At 43.6% G+C, this 18,133-nt stretch overlaps 1 protein-coding gene across 1 annotated transcript in view; it reads right to left on the reverse strand.

The window, feature by feature from the left end:
* Window positions 1-17,405, reverse strand: part of NPFF (neuropeptide FF-amide peptide precursor) — a 33,230-nt gene extending 15,825 nt beyond the window's left edge. Inside the window, exons 1-2 of the mRNA XM_078658806.1 lie at window positions 17,245-17,405; window positions 3,057-3,181 (exon numbers count right to left, since the gene is read on the reverse strand). Of these exons, the coding sequence (XP_078514932.1) occupies window positions 3,057-3,181; window positions 17,245-17,385 (266 nt within the window). The 5' untranslated portion in view covers window positions 17,386-17,405. The remainder of the gene's footprint in view (window positions 1-3,056; window positions 3,182-17,244) is intronic.
* Window positions 17,406-18,133: the final 728 nt, after the last annotated feature.

Raw genomic sequence — 18,133 nt, forward strand, 5'->3', positions numbered from 1 at the left:
CAATAAAAATATATTTAAAAAAAAAAAATATATCATGTGATGTGTATTTATGCGTGGTCATTCGTTTTTAGGTTTCGCCTGGCGTTTACTGCGCAAGCAGTATCGCGCAGGCGAAAACTTTTGTAAACAGTATGGAGCTTAATCCCGCCTCTGTCTTCCATTGGCTAGCTCCATAAATGGAGGCTAGCCATTGGAAGACAGATCTGCCCGTCATTGCCGGAGCAGATTCGTGGGCGTTCCCGCGATTTTTACTCATCCCACCCCTTTCCCTACGTCATGCGGCGGTGGGCGTGTGTGGGCGTGTTTTTTTTTTTTTTTCTCGGTCATGTTTTTCGCTTTTTCGGAGTGTCTTCTGTTGGAGTGGACTGCTAATTTTAAGTTCCCAGGAAGTTCTGTGTATTTGCGATCCGATCAGGTAAGCAGCATTTTGTTTCAAATATCTATTACCTTTGTACGTCTATCTTGCCTCATGTTTCTCCCGGTCTGTGTCTGTTTCGGCATGTTTACGTTGCTTTTGTGCTAATGCTAAGTCTTTGCGTGTCTCTGTGCTACGTCTTGCCGTCAGCCGTACATCTTTCCGTGGTGTTGTCTCTGTTCCCCCGTCTCATGTCCTTTTCGACCTGCCCCGTGCTGTTACTGTCCAGCGCCTAGCAGGGTAAGTCTTTGCGTGTGTTGGTGCTGTTGTCTGTCTTTAAAGCACCTCCGGAAGAGAGAGATTATTTCACTACCGTGCCGGGGCACAGGCAGGATCCCAGTTGATTGCTCGTGTCGTATTTCAGTCCCTTGATTTTTGTATTCCAGGTGGAAAGGGAGGGGGGTAGTGGGCGTCGGAGAGTTACCTCTTCCCCAGTAGCTCGGGGGAAAAACAAAGGCGAGCTGAATTCAGGTCTCGACTCGCTGAGCACACTTTTTACCTGTTCCTATAAGAGGGTAAACACACGCCCCTCCCGCGCCCAGATTAATGGTGTGCTCCCGGAGTGTTTAACAATGGCGCAGAAAGTGCAATATTTACCCAAGGTTGATTGTGTATATTTAGAACAGCACAAGCAATTAACAGCTGAAAAGGTGCCTTTTTATCCGAACTGCTGAGGGGAGAGATGAGCTGGCGCTAATGCCCTGGATTAGCCACCGCGGTTATACGGAAAATACTCATAAGCCACGTTGTTAAGTTTTTACTCGTCCAGCAACGAAGCTAGCTACCAGTTGAAACTTTAAAGTTCAGGAGGAAGAAAGTTCTCTCTGGCGTGTTCTAGTGTCACGCGGAAGAACTGCTAAATGGAAGGACTGGGAGTTATTTCGGCTGCCTCTCTATACCCCATTTCAGAGAGCCCCCACTCCCCAATTGGCCTTGTTTGCCTCCTCACGCACAGGGAATAATTACAGCATGTTGTATGCTAACAGTTGCTTCTTTTGTATTCAAGTGAGAAGCTTTGCTAAATTGTCTCACTCACTTCTGAACATCAAATGTTTGAGTAATCCAAGGGAACAATCATAAAATAAGTCAAAATTTAATCAAAAAACTGTTTTTTTGATTAAATTTTGACTTATTTTATGAATGTATAATCATGTATGAGTTTTTTAAAATTCTTTTTAATTTTGTGATAACATGTTAGATTGTAACCCCAGTGGGAGGTAAATAAATCATTTATGAGTAATTTTTTAACAAGACACAAAACTCTTCTGCGTGATATATTTGAGTGTGTTTACAAGTTCATCTAAATGGTGTAAAATTGTGTGACTTAGTAGGTGCATCTATACCATATAGTGATTGGTGAATAGTAGACCCCCTTACCCAGACCACTTCCAGTAGTACTTACACCAGCCATTGGCTTTTTTGAAGACAGGGTATGTTTGATATTTCTACTGTTTGAACCCCCCTCCCTGTACAAAAGCAGGGGTACCTCCAAACTTTTTTACGTATCTTTTTAATTTAGAACATTCTACCCGTAGTACAACTACACAGGTAGAGGAGCACAGTACCCTAAGGTATAAAAATCCAACCTCATAGAATTATATAATGCTCAAGCATGTATCTTGCATCCTTTTTAGACACTCATCTAATATGTGAGACAGCAAAACCAATACATTCTATTTGAAATGAAACTTTCACCTCCTTGGTATTTCTTTTTTGTCTTTATTTAAACGTCTACTAGTGGCTAGTCAAAACAGGACAATAGATCCAGAAAAACAGCCTATGCTGTTTCGTCCTAATTCACATGGACTTCTTCAGGGCAAAATTGCAAGCTGAGGTAATCCAAACACAAAAGGCAAAATAGGCTTTGATTCCTTCCCAAAGTGCCTAGTTCAGATTCTCTCGTATTTTCACTATGATTTCATCATGTGTTAAAGCCGGCGTAGCCATCAATTCCCTTCACATTCTTTTAATTTCCCTCTCACACTTTTATTATATGTCCATAAACAATCAATCCTTATGTTACACGAGTTGGTCTCTGTCAGGCCTTGAGTTTACATGGCCCCTTACAGCACTAAAGAAGGCGTACAATGCCCCCTATTCCAAACGGAATTAAACCGGCTAAACGTAAAAACATGAACATTTTTATTTCAATTAGAATGTATTGGTTTTGCTGCCTCACATATAAGACGAGTGTCTATAAAGAATGCAAGATACATGCTTGAGCATTATATCATTCTATGAGGTTGGATTTTTATACCTCAGGGAGGATTTACTTCATTCAAAAAGGGCTCGAAGCAGGGCTCTATTTTAAAACGGTAACATTCTTTAGTTAGAGAGCCATTAGATAAATCACTGGTTCTCCGTTCATTCATATAAGCCCAAAAGTAGATTTTCAAAATCCTTTTTGAACACGAGGTTAGTGCGGAGGGTACAATAGGTCTCACATTTGCGAGAGATTAAGCTAATGGCAATGTAAATGACAATGCCATTTATTTATCTGTTTTCAAAACCAACACATAAATACAAAATTTGTCATTTACAATGCCAATAGTTCTAACTTTTCCAAAGGCGAAACCATTGCATTGTAAATGCTTGTTTTCCACAGGTGTCTTTATGGCCATTTCCGTGTGGCTTTAGTTACCTTTGTGGTTGGAAGAGGAAGGATGGGTTCCGAGCTTGTCTCTGGGATGAGTGGAGCAGTGACCGCATCAGGTTGCTCAGCAGTCGTTCCTCAGACTGGGACCTAAAACTGTGCTCCTCGCCATCCTGTTGCAAATGAGAGATTCGGGAAAAAAGACAAACAAAAAATAAGCGCTAACAGACATTATTTCTCATTCCCAAACAATAATTTCTAGGTAATATTACATACCCACTAAACAGTGCTGGGCAGAATTAATGCATTCCAGGAGACAGAACTGAACCAGTGTTCTTGTAACTCCGGAAATTTGTCTGGGCAGCATGTGTACATGCCAGGAGACCGTGGGGTGCAGTAGTTTCATGCGTCATAAAACATGGCTATGCAGCATTCCTGCCTATCGCGGCTGCTGCCCATTCTATATGGTGGGGCAGAGCAGGGAAAAGTTCAATAAATAGACACTTGCCTTCTGCTCCCGAGCCTCGCTGCTCCAATGAGCACAGGCTCACCACGCAATCCCAGCTCTTCTCTCCTGCTATTACTCCCAGCATGACAGAAGCACTGGGATTGGGCGGAGTGGGCCGGTTTTACGCTCCGCAGGGACTGGAAGCCTGTGCTCCTGAGCCCTGCAGATATCTCCAAGGAATAGCCTGGAGATATCCAAGTGCGCATGTCAGTTTGGCTGGCTTCGGACTGCCGGCCAAACAGACATGCGCACTTTCAGTGCCCCCCACCCACCCGCTGGTGATGCTGCAACCTGGTCCTGCCCCACCCCTGACTCAGCAGACTCAGCCAACTTGGCTGAGTCAACGAAAAATTCAATTATGATAAAAGGGTTTTATCATTAATTTTTCATTTTCTACCTTTAAGCTGTAGGGCGATGCTCCTCTGTCATAGAGGAAAAGCCGCCCCCGATTCCAGCATCCCATAAAACTCTGAGGGAGGAATTAGTGCATCTCAGAAAATGGCTGCGCAGCACTCCTAATCCCATAAAGTAGCCCAGTCGGTATTCATGCATCAAAGCGGAATAGCATTGTGATACATCCAAAAATGGTTGGTGTGCATTTATTTGGGTATTCCTGATAACAGTGCTGGACAGTTTTGCTGTAGCCCAGGAACAAGGCAAAGCAGCATTCCTTAGTAGTGTTATCGTACAAAACAGGACTGGCTAGCATTTCTGTATAGCAGAAAGCTGGGCGAGTCGCAATCCACAACCAGAGTCATAACACAGTAAACGGTCAGCGAGGATTGAAAACCACACACTCCGCACAGCATTTCCAGCCATAGTAAACAGTACTGCACAGTAATGTTGTACAACAGATGTACAGTTTTCCAGTAGCAGTAGTGTACTTTTGTGTCCTATTTACAAGATGCCTAGACGAACATTTTTTGTAGATATTTTAAAGAGGCAAAGTTCCGTCATGCTAAAACTGCTTTGCTCTTTTTACAAGGAGCAACTGACATGCGTACATTATGTTGCATTATGAATTTTATAAAAGTCTCGGTGAGGTTAAGAAATACAAGAGGACAGGGTTAATTAATGGTCCCATATAAAATCCTTGTTAACTTTTTAATCTATATTGATGATTTTAGATGGAGTTCAGATATGTTATTTAATTGAATTTTTAAATTGTATATATGTACTTTTATGATGTTTTTTAATCATCAAATAAAGATTTACTGAACAGTAGCAGAGTAAAACAACTCAACACAACATTCCTGACTTATGCAGCAGGTACATGTGTAACGCTCGCAGCTGTTCTTGCCTGCCGTGACTGTGCTGTGCTTCGTGTTGCCTGCTTCTGCGGAGGAAAAGGAGATAAGCGGCATTTGTATTGATTGTTCCTGAGGCTGTTAGACAGGGGCTGGGACTGCGAGACCCAGGCTTCAGCGCGTGAAGACCGGAGCGCACCTGGAGTCTCTTCCCACCCCCTGCTCCTCCTATTTAGGGCACACCCTCCACGTCAAGCGGGACGCTTGCGGGACGCCGGGCTAAGCCCGGGCAAAGGGCGGGCCCTCTGTGGCCCTCAGTGGCCGAGGTAGGCTGGGCCCGGTTATTTTCATCGCTTGTATTTTTTATTTAAAGTGATTGATCCTCTCCCCTATTGGAAATACGCCTGACTGTTTGCGGAAGAAACCATCCATCTAAATTGACTGGTAGCTTCCTCGGACTTTATTTTCAGGCAGCCTTTGTTGCATCTCCAGGACTGTTTTTATCATTGTGGTACATCGTATTACTCTTTTATTCACTCACCCGGAGGAAAATTACCGTTATAATATAAATTTGTGGACACATTGTCGAAAAGATGTCTAAGAAACTGCGTTCTGGAAGGGAAGTGGGTGGTCTGCCTAGTGCAAATAATGAAACTATTCGCACAAGAAATAAATCGGTAAATAATCCCCCCCTTAAGGGTCAATGCCATCTCTATGAGCTTTGGGATTTGCCCTCCCCTAAGAACGCTAATTTATCCTCTAAAAAAGCCCCCTGCGCCTTGGCCCAGGAGGTCCATATGCAACCTATTACATGCCTGCCGCTTTCTTCTTCTCAGCTTGCACTACAACAACCTGTGCCAGTGGTGTCTTCTTCCCCTGTTCTCTCTGAAGGGAATGGGGAAAGCAAACTCACTTCTTCAGCACATGAGAGGGAATCTATGAATCTTCCATCTATGCCTCAAACCCCGTTGAAGGATAAGTTGGATGGTGATTTGTCCGCATTATTCATTGATCATGAACTTTGCGGCCGGTATGTAGATATAGCGAAAATAGAGTCCCTGGCCCCTATTAAATCTTCAGGGGGTGCTACCCCATCTGGTTTAATGTTGTATAGTAGTACCCCCTCACTGAATGATCAGGATATGTCCGATTTGCTAGTCGCTTCCGGGACCCCGGGCCTTAATCTATCTGGCATCTGCCGTCCATTGGAAGCATGTGAAAAACCTATTTCTGAATCCATGATTGCCTTGGAACAATTACTAGCCTCTATTTTATCTCTTTTGGGGAAATTTGTTGGCAATTCGGATTGTATTTTGGAATCCGTTACCCAAATACTGAAGACATTGTTACAAAAGTCACCGGATTTGAGGAGTGTGCCCCCCATGACCGAACATAGTCGGCCGAGGGGGGAAATAAATGTGGCTTCAGTGGATTTTGACACGAAAGCTGGGACATCGGTTTTGACACCACATACTGCAGCTATCCCCTTAACTGCAGTGCCGAACTGTATAAATAACTCAGTTCTTGTGATAATGGAGGAAAATAAATCCATATCTGACCCTAAAGTGGTTCAAGACCTATTTCCCATCTTCGTGTCTGAAAATAAAAAAGAATCTACCGATGATAAAGATGAGGTAAAGGCAAAAAATGGGAAATCTAGAAGCAATAAGGGGAATAAAAGGAAACCAACTCGTAAATATAGGAAGAAAAGGCAGCGTCGGATAATTTTTCAAAAGTCAGTCTCTGCACTGGAGAATGAAGTGATTGATCTGGAGCAATCTTCTATATCTGGAAAGGCAGATATTGATATTGAACGGAATTTACCCATTAGCACCTTTTTTAAGGTAGAAAGTGATTTGTGTCCCCCAATGTCTTTGGAACCCATCCCACAAATGGGGGGCCCCCCTACCAGTCTCTTTCCATCATCAGCGACTGTAGTTTCAATTCAAAATCCATCTGGGTCCCTTAACCCCTTGGCCTCTCCGTTCCGTGTAGTTTCAGGGAATGGAGATCGCCATTTCCCGGATTGTCCTTTAACAACTTTAAATGCTCCAGTAGAAACCTTTGTGTTAGACTTTTTACCTTTATTTGACGTTGACTTGCCCTTAAACAGAGCTTGGCTTCTTAAGCGTTTTAGTGAGATTGATAGTCTCCATCACATCCAAACTAGGGATATTGAGTTAGTCTCCCTGTTTGGTGAAGTCAAGGTAACGAGTATAAGGGTGAAATTTTATTCTCCTATTATCGTAAATTTGATACTACAGCAAGCTGAGAACTTCCAACGTACAGGCATTGATATTCTCCCGATCTTTAACCTTGGTAATATAAACCCGTCTTTCGGGGAGGTATCTAGAAGGGAGGAACAAAATGGGGTAGTCTCTCCTCTTAGAGACCTGAAGATTTGGGTATCTAAGGGAAAACGCTCGGTTTCACAAGTGAAGCCACTTCCGCTGACTCAGAACTCCTCTCTGGTAGAGGACAATAATCGGTGGAACTGGCTGCACAGTGCCTTATCCACTAAATCAAAAGATGATCCAAGACTGTTTCAGCATCTTTAACACCCCACTAAATATTATCTCCTGGAACGCTGCAGGGATTCACAGTAGCCCAGAGAAGTTTGATTTGCTATATTCTCTAGGAGCAAATGTGATCTGCCTACAGGAAACGTGGTGCATTGATACGCTGAAGGTCTCTAAGGATTATTATGTTCTGGAAGTTCCTGCCGTCCCCTCTAAGAAAGGTCATGCCAGGGGAGGGATTGCTTGCTTATTATCTAATAAATTGCACTGGAAATTCACCCATTACATGGATTCTAGCAAATTTTTCCATGCTATAACCATCGACAATTTGTTTAATAACGGGATAAAGTCCCCTATTGTAATTGTGAATGTTTATATTCCTCCGGAAGAGTGTTTTAATGCGATTTTTAAGCAGGTATTTCGATATATTGATCTAATCAAAAATGTCCCATCCCCTCCGGACATTTTGTTGGTAGGAGACTTGAATTGCAAAATCTCCAATTTTAGCCTGGATCTTTTTAGGAACAAACTTAAAGAAGAGGCGTATTTTGTCCCGCAAGCACTCTTCCCTGATAAATCAGTGACAAACAAAAGAGGGAAGATTTTGCTAAATGAACTAGTGGCCGTCGATGGACTTATATTAAATGGGAGATTTCCGTCTGACGTGCCTGCAAAATTTACTCACAAGTCTCCGTTTGGGTCCTCTATCTTGGATTATGCTATTGCGGACTATGGTTTGTTTCCTCTTATTCAGGACTTTAAGATAATATTTACTCCTTTGAGCGACCATAGTATACTGCTTGTTACTATTTCCTTAAAGCCTCTGACAATCGCACCTTGGTCTCTTAAGGGTAGTGATGCCGCTTTTCACGCCTCTTCGGGAAGGTGCTATTGGAATCCCACCGCCATTAACGGGGTACAGGATTTTCTAGACGATACCCTATTGATTTTAAATGAGTGGCATGGGAATGAAATAGCATATTTTGAAGAATTTGTACGTAATATTACTTTTTATGCTAAAAAAACTTTCCGACCTAGAAATAGGCTAGCGGTCCCGAGCATATTACGTAGCCTGAATAAGGAAATAAACAAATTGGTTCGCAAACAATATCTTGATAGAGTCATGGATCGTGGAAAAGAAATATCAAGGCTAAAAAGGAAGAGAAGCAGATTTCAGTTAAAATTAAAAAAAAGTAAGGGAGGACAATGTATGGATTAATCTGAGGGAATCGGTTGTCCACGGCAGGATCAGAGATTTCTGGACTATAATCGGTAAGGGGTGCGGTTCTAGACTAGGCCCCTCCCCTATCCCTATAGCGGAAGAGGACTGGATTTCCTATATTCGGGATCTCTATGCAGGGAATGGGATTTTAAGTGACGATATTGCCACCGGTGTTAATTTAGGCAATGATATCGCCATCAGTGTTACTCCCGTGGGTCTTACTAACTACCCCGTTGAGAAAGAAATTGAGATAGCTATAAAAAGCATGCGGGTCTCCGGGGCAATGGGACCCGATGAACTCCCTATGACGGTCCTGAAGTCGGATCCTGTAAGGTGGAGTAAAATCCTGTTTCCCCTGTTTAAAGCATGTTTTATGACGAAAATGGTACCTGCCTCTTGGAGGGGAAGTATCTTGGTCCCTATTTTTAAGAAGGGAGTTAGGGATAGCCCCAGTAATTATCGTTTGATAGCTCTCCTCGACTCCATCGGAAAGGTGTTTGCGAAATGTCTTCTAAAATCCCTTTCCGGTTGGGTAGAGGAGAATAATATCCTGCCACTAGAACAGACTGGCTTTCGTAGGGACCACGGTACGTTAGACAACCTTACTGCCCTTCATGTGGTTACTGATAAGTATGTTCAGGTGAGAGGTGGGGTGGTGTATGCTGCCTTTATTGATTTCTCCACAGCGTTCGACAAAGTGGACCGCGGAACGCTGTGGAGAAAATTGGCAGTGCTTGGTCTTCCATCCCATCTGTTGGAGCTGGTGCGGGCTCTACATACAGAGACCTGGTGTAGGGTCCTGATGGGGGGCGAAAGGGGGTTATCGGATATAATTCCTTCTTTGAATGGCCTTAAACAAGGCTGTCTGTTGGCCCCCCTCTTGTTTTCCCTGTACACGGTTGACTTACCCGCTGCCCTGTCTTCCAGAGAGGGCATCGCCCCGGTGGTCGGGGGGACCCCTATATCTTGCCTGATGTATGCCGATGATGTCCTTATTCTTGATCTAACCCCTAAAGGACTCGCAAATCGGCTTAATGCTCTTCATGTTTTTGCTGTGGCTCATCATATGAAGATTAACATTACTAAAAGTAAAGTTATGTGTATAGCTGGTACGAAGAGGTGCCGCTCTGTTGATTTTGGTTGGTTTATCGGGGGCCAAAAACTTGAGGTTGTAAAGTCCTATACTTTTTTGGGGAAAATCATTATGGCTAACTTGAGTGAGAAGCTCCACATAGAGCATTGTACACGCAAAGCTATTGCCCATGGCAAAGGTTTAAATTCCTTATACGATGCAACGGGGAAACGGCACTTTCCGATTTTATTGGAAGTGTCCAGATCTAAAATCCCCGCTACAATTTTGTATGGTATTGAACTTATAGATGTGAAAAAGTGGGACTTTTGCCATAAGATTGAGGGGAAACTTCTAAGATCTCTCTCCTCCCTAAACACTGCGTGCTCTTTGGCCGCCTGTAGGCTCGACTTTGGTCTCAGGAGTAGTTGGGTACAGGGACTATCGGCCCTTGTTAGATGGGTGGCCTGCCTTGCAAGAGCAGAGGTAGGGACAATGAGAGCTCTCCTCAAAAGTGAATTATTGGGTAATTTTAATGAGTTTTCTCAACTTGTTCGTAATTTTAGAAAAGCTGTAACCCTTTTAAAACTAGATGAAACTGCCTTGTTTTCGTATTCTTCTTTACAGTTAAAACTTGTTTTAAAAGCAGCTTCATGGGACTTATCTTTCCAGACGGAAAAAAAAGTAATTTGTGGAAAAAAGAAGGTAGATCATCTCCTTGATTCCTATCTGTGGAAACTCCCACAACCCTATGTAATATGGAACCTACCGCATGGTATCCGTAGATTTTGGTTTCTTTTACGCTATGATTTATTACCGTTAAACCGACTGTTATCTAAATGGTATGGCTCCTCTCCCTTGTGTAATCTTTGTAAAGTAAATATCCAGGACTGTATGCATGTGTTGCTGATTTGCCCCGCGCTTCGTAAATTGCGCTTTAGATGGTTAAAAGTTATCTGTCTGTATCTTGGCATTGTCACTTTGAACGAATTTCTGTTTGCACTTTATTGCCCTCCTAATGAAATGTTCTGCTTCTATATTTTTAACTTTTTTAAAGGGTTCTTAGCTATTTATTAATATGTCTCTGGAGATGTGTCTTGACTGTCCGACTTTTGTAGTTTTGTTTCATATGTCAGTTTCGTATTTACCTGAGGATGTTTAAAGGATATATTTTCCTTTTCTTGCTTTTTTTTTTTTTTGTGCAATGTAATTGTTGTGTTGTAATTGTTGTGTGTTAAATTCTGTATATTTTATGTGGCCCTCTTCTGAGAGCCAAAAACATAATAAATAAAATTGAAAATTACATGTGTAACACCACAAACGCTTCTGTCATATCACGAGATAACATGCCCCTTTCCTAGACTCCAGCACGGCAACAGATTGTGGCAATGTCCAGATTACTTCATTGCATGAATTTGTGGGCCATGTGACGCACTACAAACTTAATGAGGAACACTCACTTATACACAGGTCAGGTGGTTGTAACGTACTTGCAAAGCAATATTTGGCTGTAACCACAATTGCTGGGAGAAAACAAAGTGTTTTGTAACTACATGCCAACAAGCCACAGCTCTACCCTAGAAAGAGAAAACGGGGTGACAATGATGGAGCCATTTAGGGGTGAAGAGTCAAAGCACCCCTACTACTAGTGATTTGCTGGCATCTGGGGCGAGGAGGGGGTGTGCGCAAATAAAATTAAGAAATAAACACTTACCGAAGACATACTCTGCTCTGGACCTCTTCTTTTGTCGACTGCGCACACCAGCAAACACCCTTGACCAATCCTGGTGATGATCACATGCTGTTAACCAGCATGAGAGCAGCACCCGAATTGGGGGAAGCAGTCTCTCTCCGAGCACAGCAGCTGGCCTGCACCTGTCCTAAACACAGCTGTCTAAAACAGCCGGGTTGAGAGATATAAAGTGGGCATATCTGGCTGCCCGTCGCAACACTGCTAGCCAAAGAGACATGCGCACTTTAAAACAGTGCACAGGCAGCCGTCTGCCCATCACTACTCCCTGCTGCCACTCAGCAGGCCACATCCTGACACTCAATTAATTCACGCATTTTAGGACGGGATGATGACAAATAAAATGGTAATAATGTACTATTTTATTTTTCATCTCTGGGGCTTTGAGAGGCTTTCAAGTAGGGCAACCCTTCTGTACTCCAAGGGAGGAGCCGCCCTGCCTACCATAAGGATAGTATAAGACATCAAGTAGTTTTGTGCAAACCTGTGCGAAATTTTTGTATGCCAGCGTAATTTCATGTTACTCTTACTATGTGAAATTCCTGAAATTATGCCCCATTTGCGCTAAAAATTTACCGCAAATGTGCCATTTGTGGTATAAATTTACTAAAAACCAATGGAAGAAATGCTAACAGCAGAACGGGAGCGTCTTTTGTTTGCGGTGCTTTTGTTTCGTTTTTTTCACTTTTTTTTGTGCAAAATGCTTCCTTGCTTCGTAACTGGACGTTTTTGTGAGTCAAAATACAGAATCAAATGCCAGTTTTCCACTTCGGCTAGTTTTTCCATCATTTTCCATAATTACATCATGCAAATTATGCAAAATGCACACACACCTAGTTTTCTGGCCTTTTAAGGTCATAGACCGCCAAGGTACATTGCAATACTTTTGGTACATTTGTCTGTAAATTGTTTGAATAGCTTTATTTCGATATATAAACATATCATAAAAGCATTACATTACAGAATAAAAAAAGTAAAAGCAGTTTGACAATAAATAATGAAATGATCAGCAAAGACATCAAAAACATCAGGAAATGAGTTTAGATTCAGACTTTGAGACAGATTTAAACAAATTTTGGCAGGAGCACATTATTGGAGCAACAGTTTCTTGGCAGATCTTATCCGCCAGGCCCAACCCAAGAATTTTGCCAAGCAACAGGCGTAAAAGGGACGAGCATCTGATCGTAATAAGCGCAATGCTTCTACATGCGATCTGGTACCCAGAGACCCACATAATGGCCTCAGCCATCTTGACCTGGGTGCTGCATAGGCATAGCATAGTAAATTGTCCTTACTCTGATATGTTGAGCAAATAACTACATTGTTAGGAGAAAGGTCACGTAAAAAGAAAGCTCTTCCTTCATGGTATTTTCAAGTAGCAATTGATTTGTTCTGGTGGAGGTTTGACAAAGTTCCAGTCCGGCAGCTGGCTTTGGGATATCAGAACTCAAAAGTAATAAGTTATTACAGGCTATTTCTGATGTCGGAACTAAGAAGGTACAACATAATTTGGGCCAGGAAAATAAAAGGATACAGCAATTGGACAAGCTTCGGAAAGAGCGGTGAGCTGACGGACTCGTTCCGGGTGGAGCGGGGAGTCAGGCAGGGCTGTGTCCTGGCCCCCTTTCTCTTCTCTCTCTACACAAATGGGCTGGAAGAGGAGATGCTGAGGGGGGCTCAGGACATCCCAAAAATGAAACAGAGACCAATTCCTGCGCTCCTCTACGCGGATGACGCTGTCATCCTGGCCCGAACCCCTCGTGAACTCCAGTCCTCGCTCAACAGGTATACTTCATTCATGAGCTCACTGGATCTAAAGGTCAACATAAAAAAAACTTTCGTTATGATCACTGGGGGTGCAAAGAAAGTTACCAAAAACATCTTTCTGGATAACCAACCTTTAGAGACAGCTACCCAATACCCATATCTTGGGATTATGATGGACCACAAGTTAACATGGAAACCAGCCGTGGAAAACAGATGTCATCTTTTTAATCGCTCGATAGCGGCCCTACAATCCTTTTCACAGAAACTAGGTAGAAGACGCCCAGTAGAACTTCTGAGAATTTACAAAGCCAAGTGTCAGGCTATCGCTCTCTATGGAGCAGGAATCTGGGGCCATACGGAGGTTAGCGCCTTACAGAAAATCGAAAATAAATTCATCAGTTTTCTCCTCGCTACACCAAAGGGCGCATCGATCTACGCCATGCACTTGGAACTCGGAATTCCCTACCTCCAGGATCTCATTAAAATCCAACCTTTGCTACTCTGGAGACGCATCTGGGTGTCGGACACAAATATATTAACCAAATTGATCGTGACCGACACAATTTCACTTGAACACTCTCCTAGACTGAAATGGCTACGCTATATTAGATCTTTCTTCACTGACCTTGGACTCGAGAAATACTATCTCCAACCAGAGGCGATTGCATCCCTTCCCAAAAAAGAGCTCAAAGAACTTGCTCTACGACATCTGGAAACACTAAGACTGTCCAGTGACGCTGCAAAACCATCAGTCATCCAAGCGAACATAGTCCAACATTCTCTCGGCATCCAACAATATCTTACTTTACAGACTAAGCTATACGAGAGGATGTTGTTGACTAGGTTCAGACTGAACCTTTTTTTCAGACTGGTCGTGTTTCCTACAAATAAGGCCTGGGAACATAGTCTGCCCCCATGTCCTTGCGACGGGATATCTACTCAATCGAACATCCATGTGATTATGTTCTGTAAATTTTACCACCCTCACAGAAAAAGCTGGATCCTCCCGATATGCAAGAGATGGGGTCTGAGACAGTGTCGACCGGCCTTTTATCGCCTGCAATCACTAGAGTCCGAAGAACTTTGCTATCTAGTCACAAACTTTTTAAAGTCCATCGTGAACCATAGAAAAAATCTGTAGCTCTATGTACAAGTAAAAATAATGACTTTTTCTTTTTAATATACGCATATTGTATTAACTGTATTTTATAAATTGCTGAAATTGTTGTCTTTTATGGTTATCCTTGTGATTAACCGAATAAAGAATTTATTATTATTAAAAATTGGACAAGTATGGTCAAATCAAATACAATTATTGTACCATCAGATGCCTGCGACCCTAGCTTAAGCGAAGTTATAGCGCCAGTTTTTTTTTGCATTTTAATGACAAGCACTCAGAGCTTCCAAGTTAAAAGAAAAAAACAAAAAATCCAAGATTTCCTGCCCACCTCCAACATCTATTGAGAGCTAACTGTGCTTAGTGATTTTATAGTAATTGGTATACTTGAGTGGAAAAAAGGAGAGAGGAAGTAAGAGAAATGTAGTCAGCACAAGCTGCAGCAGTCTGCAGTGTACACGACACTGACAAATAAGAAGCCGGTATAGCACAGACAGAAGCATAAGTTTCCTACCTCCGACATACCAGTACCGCACATGCACCAGCGATGCAAGGCTCTAACGCACTGACATGTAGAGCATCTAAAGCAGTAACGTACGTTTGCCTCGTAGGCACTACATAGTGACTACCACTCATACATAAAAGAGCAAGGGCAGAGGTAGTGCAAGCATCACACACAAAAAGAACTGGATCGCATTAGGAGCTACAATTACAAAGTACACCCCCTGACATACACACACACACAAAATGGCAGCATTACCAGGTTCCCACACCGACTGAAGGCACAGCAATGCAAAGATGGGAAAGGGTTCAGCAGCACAGGAGGTATCAGAACAGATCTCCCCTACATAAGAATTAGGGCACATGCAGCAGCTCTGAAAGTTTCTTTGACGCAAACACAACACAGCATTCGCAGCGTCAGTTCAAGCTTCCCACACATACATCCCCAATACTGCACTGGTCCCATCAATGCATAGCTCCCTCACGCAGACCGGATACTTGAAGAAGCAGTGCAAACGTGGTTTACATTGGCAGAACAGCAAAGAAACTAGCAGCAGTGCAGGTTCCTAAGACAGAGGTAGAACACATACAGTCTCAAGAGCATTGCCTGCAAGTTTCTCTAAACCACAGAATACATCTAGTATAATGGGGTGACCCAGTTCTCCTCAGAACCTGGGTGTACAGGAATGTAGAAAAAGTTGGTTCTGTCGAGTAACGGAAATGATTCTTGGTATAATCAATAATAACCAATGTAAAACAACAGTACTCAAACTTTTCAGTAATAATCAATGAAAAAGGAGAAAAATCAAGGAACATGAATCAGACGGCGCAAGTGCTATGGTGAAAAAGTGCAAAAGAAGGTGCTAAATGTGAACAAGATATATATGCAGCACCTGCGCCATCTTAACAAACTGTATGTTCATGAACTCTGACAGCCGTGTAATGTCAGTTCGACACCATAAAATGTAAACAAATATATGGATTTTTTCCTTAAATACAGCTGTGATTGATTCAAATTTGGTGTGTCAGTGATTCATGTCCCTTGTTGGGGTTTATCTAATTTTTCATTGATAATTACTGGAAAGTTTGAGTACTGTTGTTTTGCATTGCTTATTATTGAGTATGCCAAGAATCATTTCCGTTACCCGACAGAACCAACTTTCTCCACATTAAACCACATAATAGGCACAGCAAAAGAGCAATCATGTTATGTTATTTTAATTGTTGGTATTTTAATTTAATGCGTGTGCGAATCACCCCGGAGGGGTATCTTGGCACGAGACCAAGACAGCAGGTGAACGGGTGCTACTTTTAAAATAGGTGAGTCTTGAGTAATGTCCTGAAATGGAGGTGGTCCTCACTGATAAGCCGTTGCAATGGCAGCTTATTCCAATAGCAAGGGCAAGGAAGAAAAGCGACCTGCCTCCTGACAGGGACTCTCTGAATCTGGGGACCAAAAGCAGAGCTGTGACGCAAGATCTTAAGAGTCTAGGGGAGGAATAGAAAGTAAAATTTGATGATAGATAGGTGGGCCCTTTACCAAGTCGAGCTTTGTGGGTTCAGCATTCGGAATAGTTACCGTGCAACAGTGGAAACATCTCACAAGCAAAGCATCCACGGCCACCAGCTGTGCCAGCTCCACGGACACCTCTAGGGGCGGTACATATGTGCAAGCTCCCTTGTATCTGCAGCCAGGGGTGCTTGCTAAGAAGCTGCATTCGCGGTACCAATACACTGTACAGCTAGTTGGATGTTGCATGCACTGTCCCAGTTCGTTAGGTGTAGGGAAAGCTTGCACAGAAGTTGCACACGCTGTATTTTTGCATGCTGTAAAAACCTTCACAGCTTATGCCTACGCAGTACCTGTTCTGCATGTATGGACGGCAACATGTGCAAGCTCAGCTCAAACACAAACGTGTTAGCGTTCCTTAAACGTGTAGAACAGATACTGTTCGTGAAGAAGCAAAATAAACCTCTGTCACAAACAGCGTCCTTCACTGACATCAGCGGCGCAAACTCTCCTTGCATCAACTAACAGGTAGTTCGTGTGCAGAGCAGCCAGCTGCCCATACAGGTACAACATATGCAACAGTAGTGCAAGTTCAGTTGAAGCCTGCAGTGGAGGTACAGCGTGTGCAACACCTGTGCAATACCTGCCGAATAGACAGTAGCAGCTGTCCTCGCTCTCCTTACACGTGAACATCAGGAACAGTGTCCCGCAATATCACACGCTCTACTTACAGCGGCAGAAAATGCAGCGCACATACATGAGTTGCGCAAGCTCCCCTTACATGCTCAACAGGTGCATGGCTGCGCAGCCGCTCATGTTCCATCAATCACAACACAGATGCCGTGCAATATTGGTTCAAGCGCAGAACAGATGCAAAGATGGTCAACAACTTGAAAACTGCCCCTGGCCTGACCCTAAACCTTGTCAAGGGACCACAACGTCTAGAAACTGGACAGGAAGCTACAGGCGCAAAGCAGGACACCTATCCTCCCCCAAGTTTCCCCCAGGCTCCAGTAACGCCCTCACCAGCGCCTCGAGCATCTTGTCCGGGTAGCGCTCCGGCTCCTCCTCGTAGAGCTGCTTGGAGCCGGCGTCGCTGTCCAGGCCTCGCGCCTTCATCAGGCTCCCGAGGAGGCAGACCAACACCACGACAGCCCGGGGGTCCATGCCTGGCGCCAAGCTTCCTTCACCTGTCGACTCACCGAGCGAATGCGTGTGGAGGCGGCGGCCCGCTGATATATAGAGCCCGGGCGGGCCGCCGAGGACCAGGCGCCTCCGGGACCCCGGGGGAGCGGGTCCTGAACCGCGCCGGGTCCCCGAGAGCGGCCCGCCGCGCGCGCTCGCGCATTATTGCGGGGATAAATCTGCGCAAATGGAGCTCTACGCCCTCTCAGCCCCGGCGCCTAATTGAGGGAGATTAGTCATATGTGTCCCCGTGAGGGCACCACTGAGGTGATTTCGAGTCAGCTTTAAGACGGGAGGGGGCCCCCTGACGCCCCCAAGCTCCTCCGCCGTCCCTCAGGCCCATCCCGTGCCTTTCAAACACTTCCGCTGACACAGGGGCCATTAAAGATGGCACATATTAATGCTGTCTATTAACCTGAGTTTTCAACACAGGCTTTCTTGGATGGTAAATAATCATAGCACGTGCAACTCTTTTATGTTTTTTTAAAATTATATTTCAATCACTTTTATCCCACCCATTTAACTCTAATTTAATATCTTCTTCCTTATAACCGTCACTTCCGCATCTTACCTCATTCCCAGCACATGGAGGATACAATAAACTAAGCCCTCAAAGGATGCTGCTACACAAATTCAAAGACGGGATTTGTGACCACATCTTTAACATCCGCCTCTGCCTTAAATTCATTTTTATTAAATTAGGTGACTAAGAACAGTTTTCCAGCGACCC

The sequence above is a fragment of the Lissotriton helveticus genome, chromosome 1_1 (assembly GCF_964261635.1).
Source record: "Lissotriton helveticus chromosome 1_1, aLisHel1.1, whole genome shotgun sequence".
Taxonomy (NCBI): domain Eukaryota; kingdom Metazoa; phylum Chordata; class Amphibia; order Caudata; family Salamandridae; genus Lissotriton; species Lissotriton helveticus.